This window comes from Chinchilla lanigera, unplaced genomic scaffold (assembly GCF_000276665.1).
Source record: "Chinchilla lanigera isolate Chin_1 unplaced genomic scaffold, ChiLan1.0 scaffold00019, whole genome shotgun sequence".
Taxonomy (NCBI): domain Eukaryota; kingdom Metazoa; phylum Chordata; class Mammalia; order Rodentia; family Chinchillidae; genus Chinchilla; species Chinchilla lanigera.
In genome coordinates, this window is record NW_004955420.1 from 24,963,660 (window position 1) to 24,978,996 (window position 15,337).

General features: G+C 47.9%; 2 protein-coding genes and 1 pseudogene across 10 annotated transcripts in view; 1 reads left to right on the top strand and 2 right to left on the bottom strand.

Annotated features, from left to right (window-relative positions):
• Positions 1–5,053, bottom strand: part of Klhl18 (kelch-like family member 18) — a 51,712-nt gene extending 46,659 nt beyond the window's left edge. The window contains exon 1 of one of the 2 annotated variants that reach the window (XM_005383411.2): positions 4,588–5,053. In XM_005383411.2, the coding sequence (XP_005383468.1) occupies positions 4,588–4,716 (129 nt within the window). In that variant the 5' untranslated portion in view covers positions 4,717–5,053. The remainder of the gene's footprint in view (positions 1–4,587) is intronic. The other variant, XM_005383412.2, reaches the window with a different exon arrangement.
• Positions 1,132–4,447, bottom strand: LOC102017668 (annotated as a pseudogene).
• A 44-nt stretch (positions 5,054–5,097) lies between the features above and the next one.
• Kif9 (kinesin family member 9) overlaps positions 5,098–15,337 on the top strand; it is a 42,886-nt gene continuing 32,646 nt past the window's right edge. The window contains exons 1-5 of one of the 8 annotated variants that reach the window (XM_005383405.2): positions 5,098–5,661; positions 6,137–6,379; positions 9,088–9,185; positions 11,213–11,378; positions 14,257–14,363. In XM_005383405.2, coding sequence (XP_005383462.1) covers positions 6,343–6,379; positions 9,088–9,185; positions 11,213–11,378; positions 14,257–14,363 — 408 coding nt within the window. In that variant the 5' untranslated portion in view covers positions 5,098–5,661; positions 6,137–6,342. The remainder of the gene's footprint in view (positions 5,662–6,136; positions 6,380–9,087; positions 9,186–11,212; positions 11,379–14,256; positions 14,364–15,337) is intronic. The other 7 variants (XM_013513486.1, XM_013513487.1, XM_013513488.1 and 4 more) reach the window with 7 other exon arrangements.

The following is a 15,337-nucleotide window of genomic DNA, read 5'->3' on the forward strand; positions in this document are numbered from 1 at the left end:
CACAGATTTCTTAGAATAGCTCTTGCAGAGCGTAGTGAAATGCAGCAGATCGTGTTGTTTGACTTTTCCCTGTTCCCCACTATCCTGAGCTACTCCTTGGCCTCTACAGAACAGTTTGAGAACACAGAGTAAATGCCTGTCCCTTTATATTGGTCCCTGCGTTGGTACCCTTGACTCTAACAGAATAATTTCAACTGACCCCCTCGGTAGCAACTCCGTCTGAATGACTTACATGTCCCCTTGAGTCAACAGAAAGCTTTTTAATGGAAAAATCACTGAAGCATTTTTCTGCTACAGATTTCCTATATTTGATATTTGCATCCTATATTTGGTATTTGCATTAAACGCTCTACTTTATATAGATGTTATCTGTCACCATCCCTCCTGCCAGTCCCTTTCTCAGTGTCTCAGAAGTCTTCCTAAGCCCACCCTTACAAACTAAATCTTAACCCAAAACTTCTCCCTTACTATTACTTTCCAGCTTTCTCTCCTCACACCAAACGTCACTGCCACAACTTGGTTATTCTGCTTGCAAATCTCCAGTAGCCTTGGCATCTTCCACCATGTAATCCCTGTGGACAAAAATCTCTTTTATTTTTACTTCCTCGCCTCCTTTAGTCCAGCTTATTTTTTTTAAGATTTTTTTTTTTTCTCTTTTCCGGTACCGGGAATTGAACTCATGACTTTGTGCTTGCCAGGCAGGTGCTGTGCCGCTGAGCTAAATCCCCAGCCCCTAGCTTATTTTTTTTAATTCTCTTGATTTCCCTGTTGCCTCCTGTGAAGATCTTGCCCCTTTTCTCATTTTACTCCTCTCCTGGAAAGCTATTTCCTTCAGGAGGGATTTCCAAGGGATGAAAAATTTATACCAGATATAAAGCAAAGAATACCACAAGTTTTCTTATTTAACCCTCACACTGACAAACCATCCCTATTTTCACATTTAGCAAACTGAGGCTTAGACAGATTAAGTAACTCGGCCAAGGTTACAAGTAGGATTTTAATCCAAATCCTTCTGTCTTCAAAGCCAAACTTAACCATCCTACGCTACTGTACCCAGCAGTCTGACTCAGATACATGCAGGAAGTGGTTTCCTAAACCATGCAAAAAATATGAGCAAAAAGACCCCTCTGAATAGTTCTATTTTTGGTGGGTTTGGTCTTTTTTTTTTTTTTTTTGGTAAAGCCTCTTGAAATTCTTTATTGTATCTAAAATAGCATGGTAAAAACATCTCAAATAATACATAGCTTATATGTAAAATATAGAATATCTCCGATACTTTCCCCTTATGTGGTAGCACACCAGTATACGCAAGAGTAAGTATAGCTGATGGGCCAAGGGAGGAAGTAGTTTGGGCAGGGACATCATTGGTCAAGCAGTAACCTTCAAAGACCAGGTCAATGTCCATTTTAGTCAGAATACAGTATTAAGAGGGTTTTATGAAACTTGAATTTGCCTATTTTATTTTGCATTCCTGATCATTTCATCCACAGCCTGACTTCTCAGTCATGGTTCTAGTGCTATAAAAGTACAAGGACTGCCTACCCAAGATGAAATTTTCACCAGAAAGAAAGCTTAAAAAAAAGTGTGTTTGATTTCAGAAGTATGTAGTAATTTTAAGAAAGTACCAGAAATACTTTCAAAACCAACAGCTTTACAACATCCTGCATATAGGAGCAAACATCCACTCAGGCCATTAGTCAAATTCTGCTTAGTAATTTGCTTCTCACCTACCTTTTCATCTCAGGATGTCAGTAAGCATCTGACTTCTTTACCTAATGATCTGTTGCTAGCCTACTTTTAAGTCAGCTGGTTTCCTGAGTCCCATGATTTCTATCATTTCAGCACCATGTTATTGTGTCCTTACACAAGCAATCTCTCAGTTAAGAAAAATAAAACATCAGTTGCCGGGCTTACAAAGTGAAAAGGGAGATTCTTTCCCAAATCCCTTTTTGCTTAAAAAAATTAAATGTGTAAGACCACGCACAGGCACTTTCCAAAAAGCAAAAAATGAAGCCAAACTACAAAATGACTCCATAGGTACAGAAGGTAACTGATTTGGGGGGATCTTGTCTGGTCACCTTTAGCATGAGCCACCGGTCTTTGGCGCTACTTCCTTTGCTCTCAGCCCACAGAGATCCCGAGGGGAAAGTGCTTGTACAATTCGGGGTTGAAGAGATCTGTGAAATTACAGGCACTGAACAGAGCAGCTGCTTTCAAAACCACATTCTCACTCCAGCTGTAGGCAGCTACCTAGGTTGCCTTGTACCTAGGCCTGTGTTATACTGCTGGGAAAACAGCAACAAATAGTTGGCTGGCATCCTGGGCCTAGTTCACACTAGTTTTATGTTAACTATTCCAGGACATCAGCACAGTTGAAAAAAGTAAAGAACAAAACACATTCTCCAGGATCATACGGAACACAGGTCTCTTCTTGCTCCTGGTTTAAGTAGTCCTGTATTAGGAAATCACTTCATGCTTTAGATGATGCATCTTTAGTGACTAAGCCCTGGTGAAGTGGTCATACTGAAATGGTATAATTCCTGAGTGAATGCAGGTGAACCACACCCCATGGTTGGACACTAAAAAGGTCCCTCTGGACCGTCTGGACTTGGTCCTTCTGTACTGCTGGTAGAAGGAGCAATGTACAGTTGGTAAGCGATAGTGCACATTTTCCAGTTGATCACCATCATCCACATGAGCATTAGCGCTAGAGGTGCTCAGTAACACCTTCATCAACTGAACCTATGCAGAAGACTGTGGACTAATCAAAAGGTCCTCTTGGACTTGCTTACTTCCTGGTACTGTCTGTTGATCACTTAGTGAACTCTGAGATGCACTGACAGCCTGGGACACTTCCTCGTGGGCCTCTTCATCACTTAACCTTTCTGCTTTGACTTGAACAGAGGCAAGGCAGCTTTTGTGCTCTCACAGGTCATACAGTCAGTTCTACCTGCTTCAGATGGGCCAGGTGATTCTACAATCCAGGTGTTCTCTGCCTGTTTAGCTTTCTCAGGCTGAATCCTTTGATCAATTCCAGAAGGAAAAGTCCAAGGAAAAGCTAAAGAAGACTCAACTGGTTGATTTTGATTTTCTGTGTAGGGAGCTGAAGAACTCAATATATGCAGAGAACTTGTTTGTCTGCTACCCTTTCCGGGACTCTCAGGAGACAGGGCAATGTAGCTTTTACGATATCTCTGGGATTCTCAGCACACAGGAATGGTTCTTTCCCCCACACTGCACTCTGAAGATACTGAAGAAATGCTCCCATCTCGAGAAGTAAAACTGCAGTTAGAATTATTTTCTTGCCCAGCATCTAGACTCTTTTCTGGCTGGTTACTGGGTGTATTCCATAAAATACTTGGTTTCATGAACTCTGCACAGTGCTAGCAAACTTGCATATAGCTGGCTGCAGCTAGAACATCAATATTTTCTGTGTTAATTGACAGAGTGGCCATGTAAGCATATTCTAAAAGAAATATAAAGCCACTTACTGTCACATGATGCAGATCCACTACACTCTTATTCCCATCCTATTTGGCCTACAAGCTTGGTGCAAAAGAAATCACTGCAAGCTGCTGGTACTACCTATGTGCCGGGACGATTTTGTCCTGGACACAAATAGTGACATCACAAAAATGCGCATCATTTCATAGCATATTTAGTTTTCCAATCATTTCCTAACTGTGGGAAGAAGAGCTATGAGGGAATGTTTTCACATCTTTTCCTTCCTCTTCTGCAGTTGTCAATGTTAATCCTCTTAAAGGATCCAAACAAATCAGAAAGGTCTTTGATTGGGATCAGGTGGTTCAGGGAGGAGGAAACATGTCTTCAGACTAAAGGAAGGTCATAATCCAGGGACCACGTTCGAGCTGCGCGCCCGGCCTGAGGGGAGGAGCGAGGGGGCCCAGGGAGCCCCGCGCAGCTGCAGTTGAAGGACGTTGGCCGAGGGCGGGCAGTGGTTTGGGGAGCCGGTAGGGAACAGGTGGTTACGGCAGCCCTCTCCCCAAGCAGCCCATCAGCCTAGGACCTTTTTTGGGGCGTGAGGTTGATGAAAGTTTCCCAGTGTGAGCTGAGTAGCTGCCCACCTCAAAAGATTTCCAAATCGACCGCAAGAGCTCCTTAAGGACCAGACCATATCCAACAATCAAGGGGAGGCAATGACTCCTAAGGAGAAGCCTTCGCTTCTGCACAGCACAACCACTTTGGGGGCACAAAGACGTCTATGTGCCAAGAGGAGATGCTCCAGGGCGCCCACCAGCGTGTGGAGCCAGCCCCCACCTCTTCTTCCACGAGGAGGGGGTGTGTGAGCACATCTTCTCCGGTCTGTGTGACAGAAAAAGAGGCGGGCACCCATTTCGCCGTCCACCCCGGCCTGGCGGCTCCCCGCTCGCCCTCCCTGCCCGGCGCTGAAAGGCTGTCCCTCGTCCTCTCCCAGCTTGGCTTCCATCCCCCTCTCTCACTCCTCAGTGCCCTCCAGCCCCTCTCTGCATCCCTCGCCCCCTGTCCTCTCTGCCCCTGTAACCCGCCTCTCTTTTCTTCTGGCTCGGCTCTTCTCCACCCAGCTAGCCGCCGCCCAACCCGCGGCACCTTGAGCGTCACGTCGCACAGCTTGCCCTGCCGTCGGATCTCCTCCATGACGCCGTAGCCGCGACTAGGCAACTCGGACACGGAGAAGTGCACCAGGTCCTCAAGCTCCTCCGCGCCGTCCTCCACCATCTTCCCCGGCCGCCGCGACTGCGCAGGCCTGGCCGGCGGGCTCCACACTGATCAGGGCGGGGCAAGGGCGCACGCTGACTGCACCTCAGAGCGCGGAGCCGGAATCGGATGGGCCCGTGCGGCAGCCGTAGTCGCAAACTCTTTTGCGCCGGAAGCCCAGCTGCCCCGCTTCCTGGTTCAACCACAGCCTTCGTTTCCCCGCTCCCATGGCCTCGGCTTTGTGCATACACCTGCTGCAGTCACTTTAGATTAATGGGTCCCATCTGCTGTCTTCCGATTCGCCCCTGACCTTACTCGTACCACTGAAAGAGGGCTTTGGATTTCATTTCCGCCACACTCCAAGACACTTCCGGAATCCCGGAAGCGACCTGTTACCATGGCGACTGTGTACACAGCCTGGGAACCCCGCCTGGGGTGCCCCGGTCTCGTGCAGAGTTTGGGTTGCTGCAGTTGCAGCTGTCGCGTTCGAAAAGTGCCTCTGCCTCGCGAGCGGTGAGCAGGGGTCACGCGCGGGTGAGATTAAGGCGAAGGGATACCCGATGGTGTGTGCTTCGGCGCCGCTGGCAGTGGCTGGTGTCCTAGGGCGCTGTACGCGGGAGTGTTCGGCTTAGTTTACTCGTTTGTGAAACCCAGGCAGAGGAAGGCGAGGCATCACAGGGTCCCTTTCAGCCTCACAGTGACTTGGGGTTGTCACAGCTAATGTTCCCTGGCCTCACGAGGGTTCCGCGAGGGTGCCACGTAGCGCCAAAGACACAGGTGGTGTGAGCGGAGTGCCAGAGGTCGTCTGGACTCTTCTTCACTCGTCAGTTTTCGAACTGGAGGGGACTTCAGGATCATCAAGCAGAGGCCGCCACTTTACAGATGATGAAGCCGCTTCAGAAAGGGACAGGAATGGGCTCAAGGCCCCCTGCCGCGCACACTCCACACAGGGCTCCCGCTCTTTAGGTGAGGAAAAAGAGAAAACCTGCTTTTGCCCAGACGCCAGGCTTGTGTTTAGCCCAAGGCCGGTGCAGTCGGACCCTGTATTTTGGGTTCAGATGCTGCTGCTACAGCTGCCTCCGCCTCTCCCTGGTCCCACTAGACACTGTCCGGCTCTGGTCGAGCCTTCAGGGATGCTTGGAGGACATGCTGTCCATTCCCACTCCTAAAACAAGTGGGGAAACAGTGAGCCTCAGCATGGAGATCTCCTGGTGGCCACTTACTCACTTTATAACAGCAGAATATTAAGGATGGTCAGAGGGGTGTTTCCCACAGCGTCCTGAGGAAGAGAACACCGTTAAAAGGGAGAGCGCAGTGAGGAGCTGAACATGGCTTTGTAAACCTGGAAACCAAGTGCTCTCCCTGGCAGAAGGGCTGTGGGCTAAGGGGTTGGAGGTGGAGGTGGGGGAGGGACATCACATACCCCTTGGGGTTCTCTCAGTAGTGAGTGAAGACGAACACACATGTGGAGACTCAGCCGCCCTGTGACTTCCAGCCGTGACCATCACCACCAACCACCATTTCACAAACACCCGCGCTGTCCCAGCACTGTTCTGGGTATTGTGGGGGGATTCAAAAGAGAAGGCGCAGAGTTTGCCCTCAGGCTGCTCACCAGTCGTTTGGGTTTGAGAGCTGAAGCCCACACAAATGAAGCGGCATAAAAATGGTAACAAGCAGAATCTCAGTAAGTTTGTACAATGGCATGGGGTCCCAAATGTCCGTGTATCCAGAGGCTGCTAAGCAACAGGTCACGGGAAAGGCTTATTGCATGAGAGTGCAGCTCCTGGCATGCTTGGAGCTGTGGCGTGAGTGTGAAGAGAACCTTGGGAAGCGCAGATGGGGTGGGTGACTGCATGTGCATGTTGGCAGGTTCGGGGCAGAGAAGGGGCAGGCTGTGGGGGCTGCTCTGACTTGGCCTGTGCTACCCTGTGCTGTTCAGAGAGGGAGACCTGAGCATCTTCTCCCAGAGCTCCCCTGCTTCATCATGGTCCCATCAGAATTTCCGGGCCCAGGGATTGGCCCTTGGTGCTGGCGTGGCAGATGGTCCTGGTGTGGGAGTTTGAGAAATTGGGTATATGTTTGAGTCAAAACACAGTTCCCTCTTCCCTCAGCTTCCTCGTAGCATAAATCAAACTGCAGTTGGTAATAAGATACTTTCTTCATTTCTCATTTTGGGGCTTGTGTCAGAGCTATTTGTAGCTTGTAATTCCTAGAGCTCAGTTTTGCAGACAAAAAAATGTTAAGGCTTAAATTGGGTAAGCCACTATTTATTTACCCCAGTGTCTTTTAGACTAATTTTATTTTTTTGGTTTTTGAGACAGGGTCTCACTTACGTAATTCATGCTGACCTCTAACTCACTACATAGCCCAGGCTGGCCTTGAGCGCGAGGCAATTCTGCTCCAACCTTCCAAGCGCTGGGATTACAGGGGTGCACCACCATACTTGGCCAGATTAATTTTCTAAGAATAAAAAATCCTAGATGCTATATCCTATAGTATCTAGGCTTCCATGAAGTAGTGATTTGAGGAACATAACAAGTGCACACATACTCTACAACAGGCAAGTATGTAAGTGCCATGTTTGCTTACTTGATTTGCTAGCTGAAGGACTTATAAGAGGTCATGGCTTTAGGTTGTCCACATCACTGAAACCAAACTGAAAAAGCAATACCTGTTTCTATTTAACTGGCTTCTATAAGGACCCATCTTAACACCACTTGATGATAGTTAATATTATTGTAAGAGGAAAGCAAGTAATCACCACAAATTGTATCTAGAAATGAGAAAGGAAATTAATATTTTGAAAACCTAGAATAATTATTGATAGGTAACAACACTGAGCCTCTCTTAGAAAATTACATGTAAAATGTTACTCATTATTTATTTAATGTGCTTTTTTGGTGATGCTACGGATTGAACTCAGGGCCTTCACACCGAGCTACATCCCTAACATGTGTGTGTGTCTCTATATACTGCATATTAACTGAACAGAATAATCATTTCACACCCAAGAAACCCACAGCAAGAGAAGCCTGTAAAGGCTCACAGTTTACTAGCTTTACAGTATTCAGCCGACGTGGCTTACAGAAACATTTCACTCCTGGGACTACGGTGTTTACACGCTGCCATTAACAACCCAATCTAAGGAGCCATGGAAGCTAAGGAGAGACCTGTCCCCCAAGAAACTTCCTTTCTAGTGTGGGGGCAAATTCATACTTCGGTAAGGAGAACTGAATCACCTCTGCATCCACAAACAGCCTCTTTCTGGAACAAAGCAGCCCATAATTTTTTTGTTTGTTTGTTTGTTTTGTTTTTCTCTGGTTCCAGGAACCGATCTCACGACCTTGCGCTTGCCAGGCAGGCGCTTTGCTGCTGAGCTAAATCCTCAGCCCCCAGCAGCCCATAGTTTGATGAGGTCTCTTGGCTGGTTCAGATTGAGGCAAGAGCTGGACGTGGTGGCACATGCCGGTAATCACAGCACTTGGGAGGCTGAGGCAGGAGGATTGTTGTGAGTTCAGGACCAGCCTGGGCTACAAAGTGAGTTCAAGACCAGCCTGAACTGCATAGCAAGACTTTGTCTCAAAAAGACAAAGAAGGAGAAAAGAAAAAAAGAAATTGATGAGAATATACTTCCTCTTCAGGAGAGGGAGAGGAAGTAGGGAACTGTGGTTTCTGTCAGTGGAATGAGAGAAGAAAGACTGAGTGTGGACTAGTCTAGACTGAACTCTCCTGCTAGGGGACCTTTTATATGATTCAGTTGGTCAGCTGGAGGTATACAAGGTGGTGCTGTCTCTGAAGCAAGCTGAGTTAACAAAGAAAGATAGTTTTTCCAGGTGTGGTGGCACACGCCTATAATCCCAGCATTCTGGGAGGCTGAGGCAGGAGGATTACAAGTTTGAGCCTCCCCCCGGCAACTTAATGAGACCCTGTCTCAAACAGTAACAAAGGGTCTGGGGACATAGCTCAATGCAAAGGTCTTGGGCTCAATCCCTAATACCACACACACAAAAAAGAAAACTCTAGTTCTAACACATTTCTTAATATGTTACAAGAAAATATCAGTGAGGTAAAGCATAAGTGAACGCATCTTAGATGCAGGATAGTTCTAGAAATAACAACTAAGACCACTCAAGGGAGGATTATTTTTGCTATTTCAGTCTCTTTGGGGTCAATAGTGGAAAATTAAAGTGACTACAAAGCCGGGGGTTCAGTGCCTGCTGAACAGAGTCCTTCAGGGAGGGCACTGGCAAGCTGAGGGGCCAGAAGGAAGAGCGGCTCTCAGAGGGACAGGAAAGCGCCCTGCTCCTCACTCGTTTCCTGGTCTTCTGGATGCTCGCACCCCGCTGTCGTCTGACGATAAGCACTGAGCATGCCCTGTTCTTTTCCCTCCAGCGAGGATGGGTTCTAAGAAGAAGGTTCATGCATTTGTCCGCATCAAGCCCACTGATGACTTTGCGCACGAAATGATCAAATACGGAGACGACAACAAAGTGAGTGCAGCATGCCTGTCTTTGCCCGCCGGGCCTTGCAGTCTGTGTCCTATGTCACTGCTGCTGGGCCCTGTTTCCAAACAACCTGTGAAGGACCCAGACATGGGTCCAAGTGCAGCTGGACCCCAGCCTCTGAGTCAAAACCACAGCCTCATGGTGCTGCTAATGAGAAGGCCCCACCTGTAATGGTCTTGTGATCATTTTAGTGTTAATGAGTTTGCTTCCCCGCTCTGTTTGCCCACACTTATAAAACTTTCTGTCGGGTCAGATCTGTCGTTATGTAACCTCGCAGTGGGTATCATCAGAATGTCTTGAGTTGATTACGATGACACTGACCCAGCAGTGTGGGAAACTCGTCATAAGAAGTGGAAAGATTCCTCCAACTCATTACCCTCACCCCTGTCCTGACAACTCTTTGACAGGCATAGGGTGTCCTGAGTGAGGGATGTTTTCTTTCGTTTTTTAAAATTTTTTTTATTTTTTGGTACCAGGAATTGAACTCAGGAGTTCACGCTTGCCAGGCAGGTGCTGTGCACCTGAGCTATATCCCTGGCCCCAAGGGGGGGTTTTCATTAGCAAACACCTAGAGCCTCACCATGGTCAGCATTGAGGCGTCTTTAAAGGAAGACTTTAAGGACAAACTGCTCAAGCCTCTGAGGTCCAGCAGTCAGAAAAAGGCTCAGATGCAGCCCTGTGACATGTTCCTTGCATGACCTGGTTTCAGAGAACACAAAAGCATAGAGGATTTAGTATGTGAATGACCCAAACTTGTCTTTCTTAGTCCTAGTTTTAGTCCAAGTGACCAGGTCTTGGGTCAGGAATTAGAGTAGCCAGGATAAGATTTGAGCAAGAAGTTGGGCATGGTGCCTCCTGCCTGGAATCCCAGTAGTCAGGGAGGCTGAGGCAGGAGGATCACTGTGAGTTGAGGCCAGCCTTGAACTACATAGTGAGTTCAAGATCAGCCTGAACTACATACCAATAGTCTGTCTCAAAAAACAAACAAAAGATTTGAGCAAGAGAATGTTTACATCCGAAGTCTCCATCAGATGGAGTCTTACTGGGAACTGATTTTACTCAGGATGTCCTTAGGCCAACTTCTGCCATCGTGGCTGGCCGTCACAGCGCGTGCCTCTAAAAATTACCGAGTGTGAGGAGGTTAGGCCCCCTCTGCTTACTGTAATACCAGACAGTAATTGTGTCTGAGAAGCCTAGAGCCCTTCTATGCTGTTTCATCCCAACTCACACTGGCCCAGGGCCAGAGTGCAGTCATAGGAGTTCCTCACAGTGCAGAGCAGAGGGGTCTCCCCACTCTTGACCCAGGCCTGGTTCTCTCTCGTGTAATCCAAGGCCTTTCTGTACTTAGCGGGGGACGTATCTAAGCCTTGTTTAATAAGAACATGAAGCCAGGTGGTGGTGCATACTCAGAATCCCAGCCTTCAGGAGCCTGAGGCAAGAGGATTGCAAGTTCAAGACCATTCTGAACGACATAGTGAGACTCCCGTCTCAACTACCACCACAAAAAACCCAACAAACAAACAAAAAATGTGGTAAATGTACCTGACTCTTATGTACTAATTGGAACCAAACAGCAAAAGCGTAAATGCTCCAGTCTCCTGATTTTGCCACCACAGGGCTGTGTGTTCTCCTGCAGGAGCATCCTTCTTTTATTCCAAGGGATTCATCCAGAATATCAGCGCATATGCGGAATCCCTGTTCATCCCAAACCTCACCTCCTCTATTTTTTCCAGTTCAGGCCTCAGCTATCAGTGATTTGTTTTGTTTTGTTTTGTTTTTTGGGACAGGGTAACTGAGGCTGGCCTGGACTCACTATGTAGCCCAGACTGGCCTCAAAACTCTTGGTAATCCTCCTGCCTCAGCCTCCCAAGTGCTAGGATTACAGGGGTGCACAACCACTCCCAGTTGTGGGTGAATTTTTTTTTTTTGTGTGTGGTTTTCTTTTTTTCTTTTCTTTTTTTTTTTGCAACAGTTTCCTAACAAGTAACTTTTCTTCTCTCTTTTTTTCTTAGACCATTGATATTCACTTAAACAAAGACACTCGGAGAGGAGTTGTCAATAACCAGCAGACAGACTGGTCCTTCAGGCTGGATGGAGTTCTTCACGACGCCTCCCAGGACTTGGTTTATGAGACAGTGGCAAAGGATGTGGTTTCTCAGGCCCTGGATGGCTACAATGGTAATTTAGCTAATTAACTGTTATCTTTCCTAAGAACCCAGGCAGGCTTTCCTGGAGGAAGAGGTACAAGTATTCTGTGGTGAATAAAATAAAATGTAACCTCACTTACCAGCATCTATGCGCTTATTTGTCTCCATGTTATTATGGTAGAAATCTTACTGCTTCTTGGTGACATGCTGAGCATGGCTTGATCCAGTGTCCTGGGGTCCTACCTTCCTAGGATAATTAAAAGACCCTGACTGTAGCCAGATATGGTGACACATGGCTCAGTCCCTGCTGTGCAGGAGAATGAGGCAGGAGGATCACAAATTTTCCAGTCTAGCAAAATTCAGTGAGACCCTGTCTCAAAGTAAAAAATAAAAAGGGCCAGGAGTATAGGTCAGCGGCAGAGCACTTGCCTAACATGCTGAAAGCCCCAGGTTCAACACCCAGTACTGGAAAAAAAAAACACATAGCTTTTTATAGTGGGGGTTCAACCTATTATCCTGTTTCAGGTTTCTCAAATGGTTTTTTATTTATTTATTTATTTATTTATTTATTTTTTGTACTGAGAATCGAATCACAACCTCATGCTTGTGAGGCAGGGGCTGTGCTGCTGAACTATGTCCCCAGCTCAAATATTAGTTTCGAAGGTAAGTCTTTATGGTAAAGTTGATGAAGTTTAAATAGTTCTGTCCCAGTGACCTGCTAAGGAGCTGTTTCCATTTATTCTACTGTACAATGTGCTGTTCATATTCTAGTGTAGGATTGTTTACACTGTCACTAAAAACTCGGGCAGTGTTTTTGTAACAAGTTTCTAAAAAGCTTTCTTTTCTTTCTTTTTCTTCCTTCCTTCCTTCCTTCGTCTTTCTTTCTTTTTCTTTCTTTCTTTCTTTCTTTCTTTCTTTCTTTCTTTCTTTCTTTCTTTCTTTCTTATGTTTCTTTCTTTACTTATTTTTGTGGGCCTAAGGATTGAACCTGGGGCCTTCACACTGAGCTACAGCTTAGCACTTTTTTTTTTTGTTTTTTTTTTTTTGTTTTTTTCTCCGGTACCGGGAACTGAACTCACGACCTTGCGCTTGCCAGACAGGCGCTTTTGCCGCTGAGCTAAATCCCCAGCCCTGAACTTAGGATCTTGAGCTTGCCAGGCCGGTGCTGTGCTGCTGAGCTATATCCCTGACCTCACTTTTTTAATTTTAAATTTTTTTTCTGTTTTTTTTTTTTTTTTTAAAGCAGCGTCTCACCTACAGCCATACCATCCTGAATGTGCCTGATCTTGTCTGAGTTAGGGTCTCACTATGTAGGGCAGGCTGGCCTTGAACTTGCTTATGTAGCCCAGGCTGACCTTCAACTCACAGAGTCCTTTTGCCTCAGCCTCGTGAGTGCTGGGATTACAGGTGTGTGTTACCACACCTGGCTTTTTTTTTCCATTTTGAGACAGCAAAAGGGGTGTAGCTTAGTGTTAGAGCACAGGCATGACATCTGCATTCCATCCCCAGGACTGAAAAAAAACAAAAACAAAAAAAAACCCCCACCAAATACTCCTTTAAAAGATACAAGATATAAGCTGGGCATGGTGGTGCACACCTGTAATCCCACCAGTTGGGAAGCTGAGGCAGGAGGATTGCCATGAGTTTGAGGTCAGCCTGGGCTACATAATGAATTCAAGGCCAGCCTCAACTACATAGCAAGACCCTGTCTTAGAAACAAAAGAATAAATGTAAAAAGTGTTTAAAAGTCACAGTTTGTCGACTTTGCCATCTTGTGGCTGCTGACTAGAGTGTTCCTTGTTTTGCAAGATTATTTTGTTTTTGTTTCTGGAGCTGGGGATCAGACCCAAGACCCTCCAAATGCTAAACAACTGCTCCACAACTAAGCTAGCCTCAAAGCTTCAATTTTGTAAGTTTTAGGTTTTCTATTTTAGAAGTCTGTTGAGTGCAGATGCCCAAACGTGGTAATTTATCCTGATGGGACACACGGTTGTGGCCCTCTGACTATGGGACATTCCCCCTGGAGTTCAGGACACCCTGAGAATGCATGGCCCCGGGAGATTGAGACAGAGGAACAAGGGCCCAGGAGGTTGATCTTGGGCCTGGTGCTGTGGAACCGCAAAGGCTCCGTGTCGCCACTGGGGTGACCCTTCTGCTTGTTTATCTGGGGTAATAGCGGGTCCCTGGTTCCCACCTCTCATGCTGAGTCCCAGGAAGGAGAGCACCTGGAGCGAACACGGACTCCCACACCCACAAGTTGCCCTGGCAGGTCCGGCGTCCCGATGCCTGGAAGCAGCCTTGGGGAGGGGCCTTGATGACCTGGGTTTTGTGTCCCGGAGCCTGGTGGACGGTGGACCCAAGGCATAGCAGAGGCGCACATGAAAGCCTCCCAGGTGGTCAGGGGGACCAGATTGGGGCCGATCATGGTAGCCCATTTCTGGACCAGGACCCACGAGCAGCCTGGCTTGCCCTATAGGCACTGCCTCCTCACTACAGCAGGAAGTGCCGTTCCCACTCCATCTCTCCTTGAGCCTGCAGAGCCCTCGTGCCTGGGTGGGCAGGTTGGTGCCTCCTGCCAGCCCCAAGACCCAGGCAGTTACTGGCCTTGCTAGAGAAGGGCTGGAGTCTGATGCCTCTGTCTTCCAGCTCCTCTGTCCCCTAAGAGTGCTGTGCGCAGAAGCGCTAGGACCAGATCATCCTTGGTCTGGGGAGCAAGAGAGCAGGAGAGCAGGGAACAGGGTCAAGGCAGCTGCCCACGCCTCACTCCTCCTGTCCCGCAGTGCAGTTCCTGATGTCGCTGGCGGCCTGCACGCCCTGGTCCCGGCTGGCCCCTGCTCTGCTGGGGACGAGGGAGCTGTCCTTGGAATGGTTTTCCTGGATGTCACCAAAATATTTTGAAATGTTCGCAGGCACCATCATGTGCTACGGGCAGACGGGAGCCGGCAAGACGTACACCATGACGGGGGCAACTGAGAATTACAAGCAGCGGGGGATCCTGCCCCGCGCCCTGCAGCAGGTAGAGCAGGCCCTCGAGGGCGGAGCCACGCAGGTCCCCTTTGTCATACAAGCTGCCGACCCTGCACTGGCCACTGCAGACCATGAGTCCAGCCCTCAGAGGAGCTGTGGCCAGGAGCAGGACCAGGGCCCCAGACAGGACTCGTGACGGGGGAGGGGTGGGAAGAGGCTTAGGAAATAGGGGTTCAGGTTGCAGACCGGCCCACACCCCCATAAGCCCATAAGCTGTTTCTTCATTTATGTAAAAGGGGGCGGACAGGCTAATCAGCCTCGTGCTGCCCTGATGGTCTGTGATCCTGTAATTAAGCATTTGGAAATCCCAAACTTACTCCTTCCTGGTTTTAACGAGTGGAATGTGGGCCTCTTCCAGGCTCCCTGGTTTTAACGTGTGGAAGGTAGGCTTGCTCTGGCTTCCTTCAGTGCACAGCCCCTGAAAGAGCAAGGCAAGCTGACTGTGGTGGCACACACCTGTGACCCCAGCACTCTGGGAGGCTGAGGCAGGAGGACCGAAAATTCAAACCCAGCCTAAACAATTTAGTGACTTAGCAAGACACTGTTTCAAAAATTTTAAAATTAATTAGCTCAATGCAAAGGGCCTGGGTTTAACTCCAGTCCAGCAAAATAAATGAATAAATCAAAATAATAATAGAGCAAAGGCAAGAAAGCAGGGCATGACCTGGGCTCTAGGACTGTCAATCATGGCCCGGGAAGTATGAGTGGAAACCGCAGGTCTCTAGCCCAGGATTGGTAAGGAGTCTGGTTGGAGGGAGGAGGCATACAGCCTCCCTGAAAGCACCTGTGGTTTTGACAGCCTTGCTGTGTGGGAAGTGTGGGCATCCTTCTAGAATATCCACCTTCTGAGGGGCTGGGGATTTAGCTCGGCGGCAAAGCGCCTGCCTAGCAAGCGCAAGGTCGTGAGTTCGGTTCCTGGTACCGGAGAAAAACCAAAAACCAAAAAAAAAAAAAAAAAAAAAA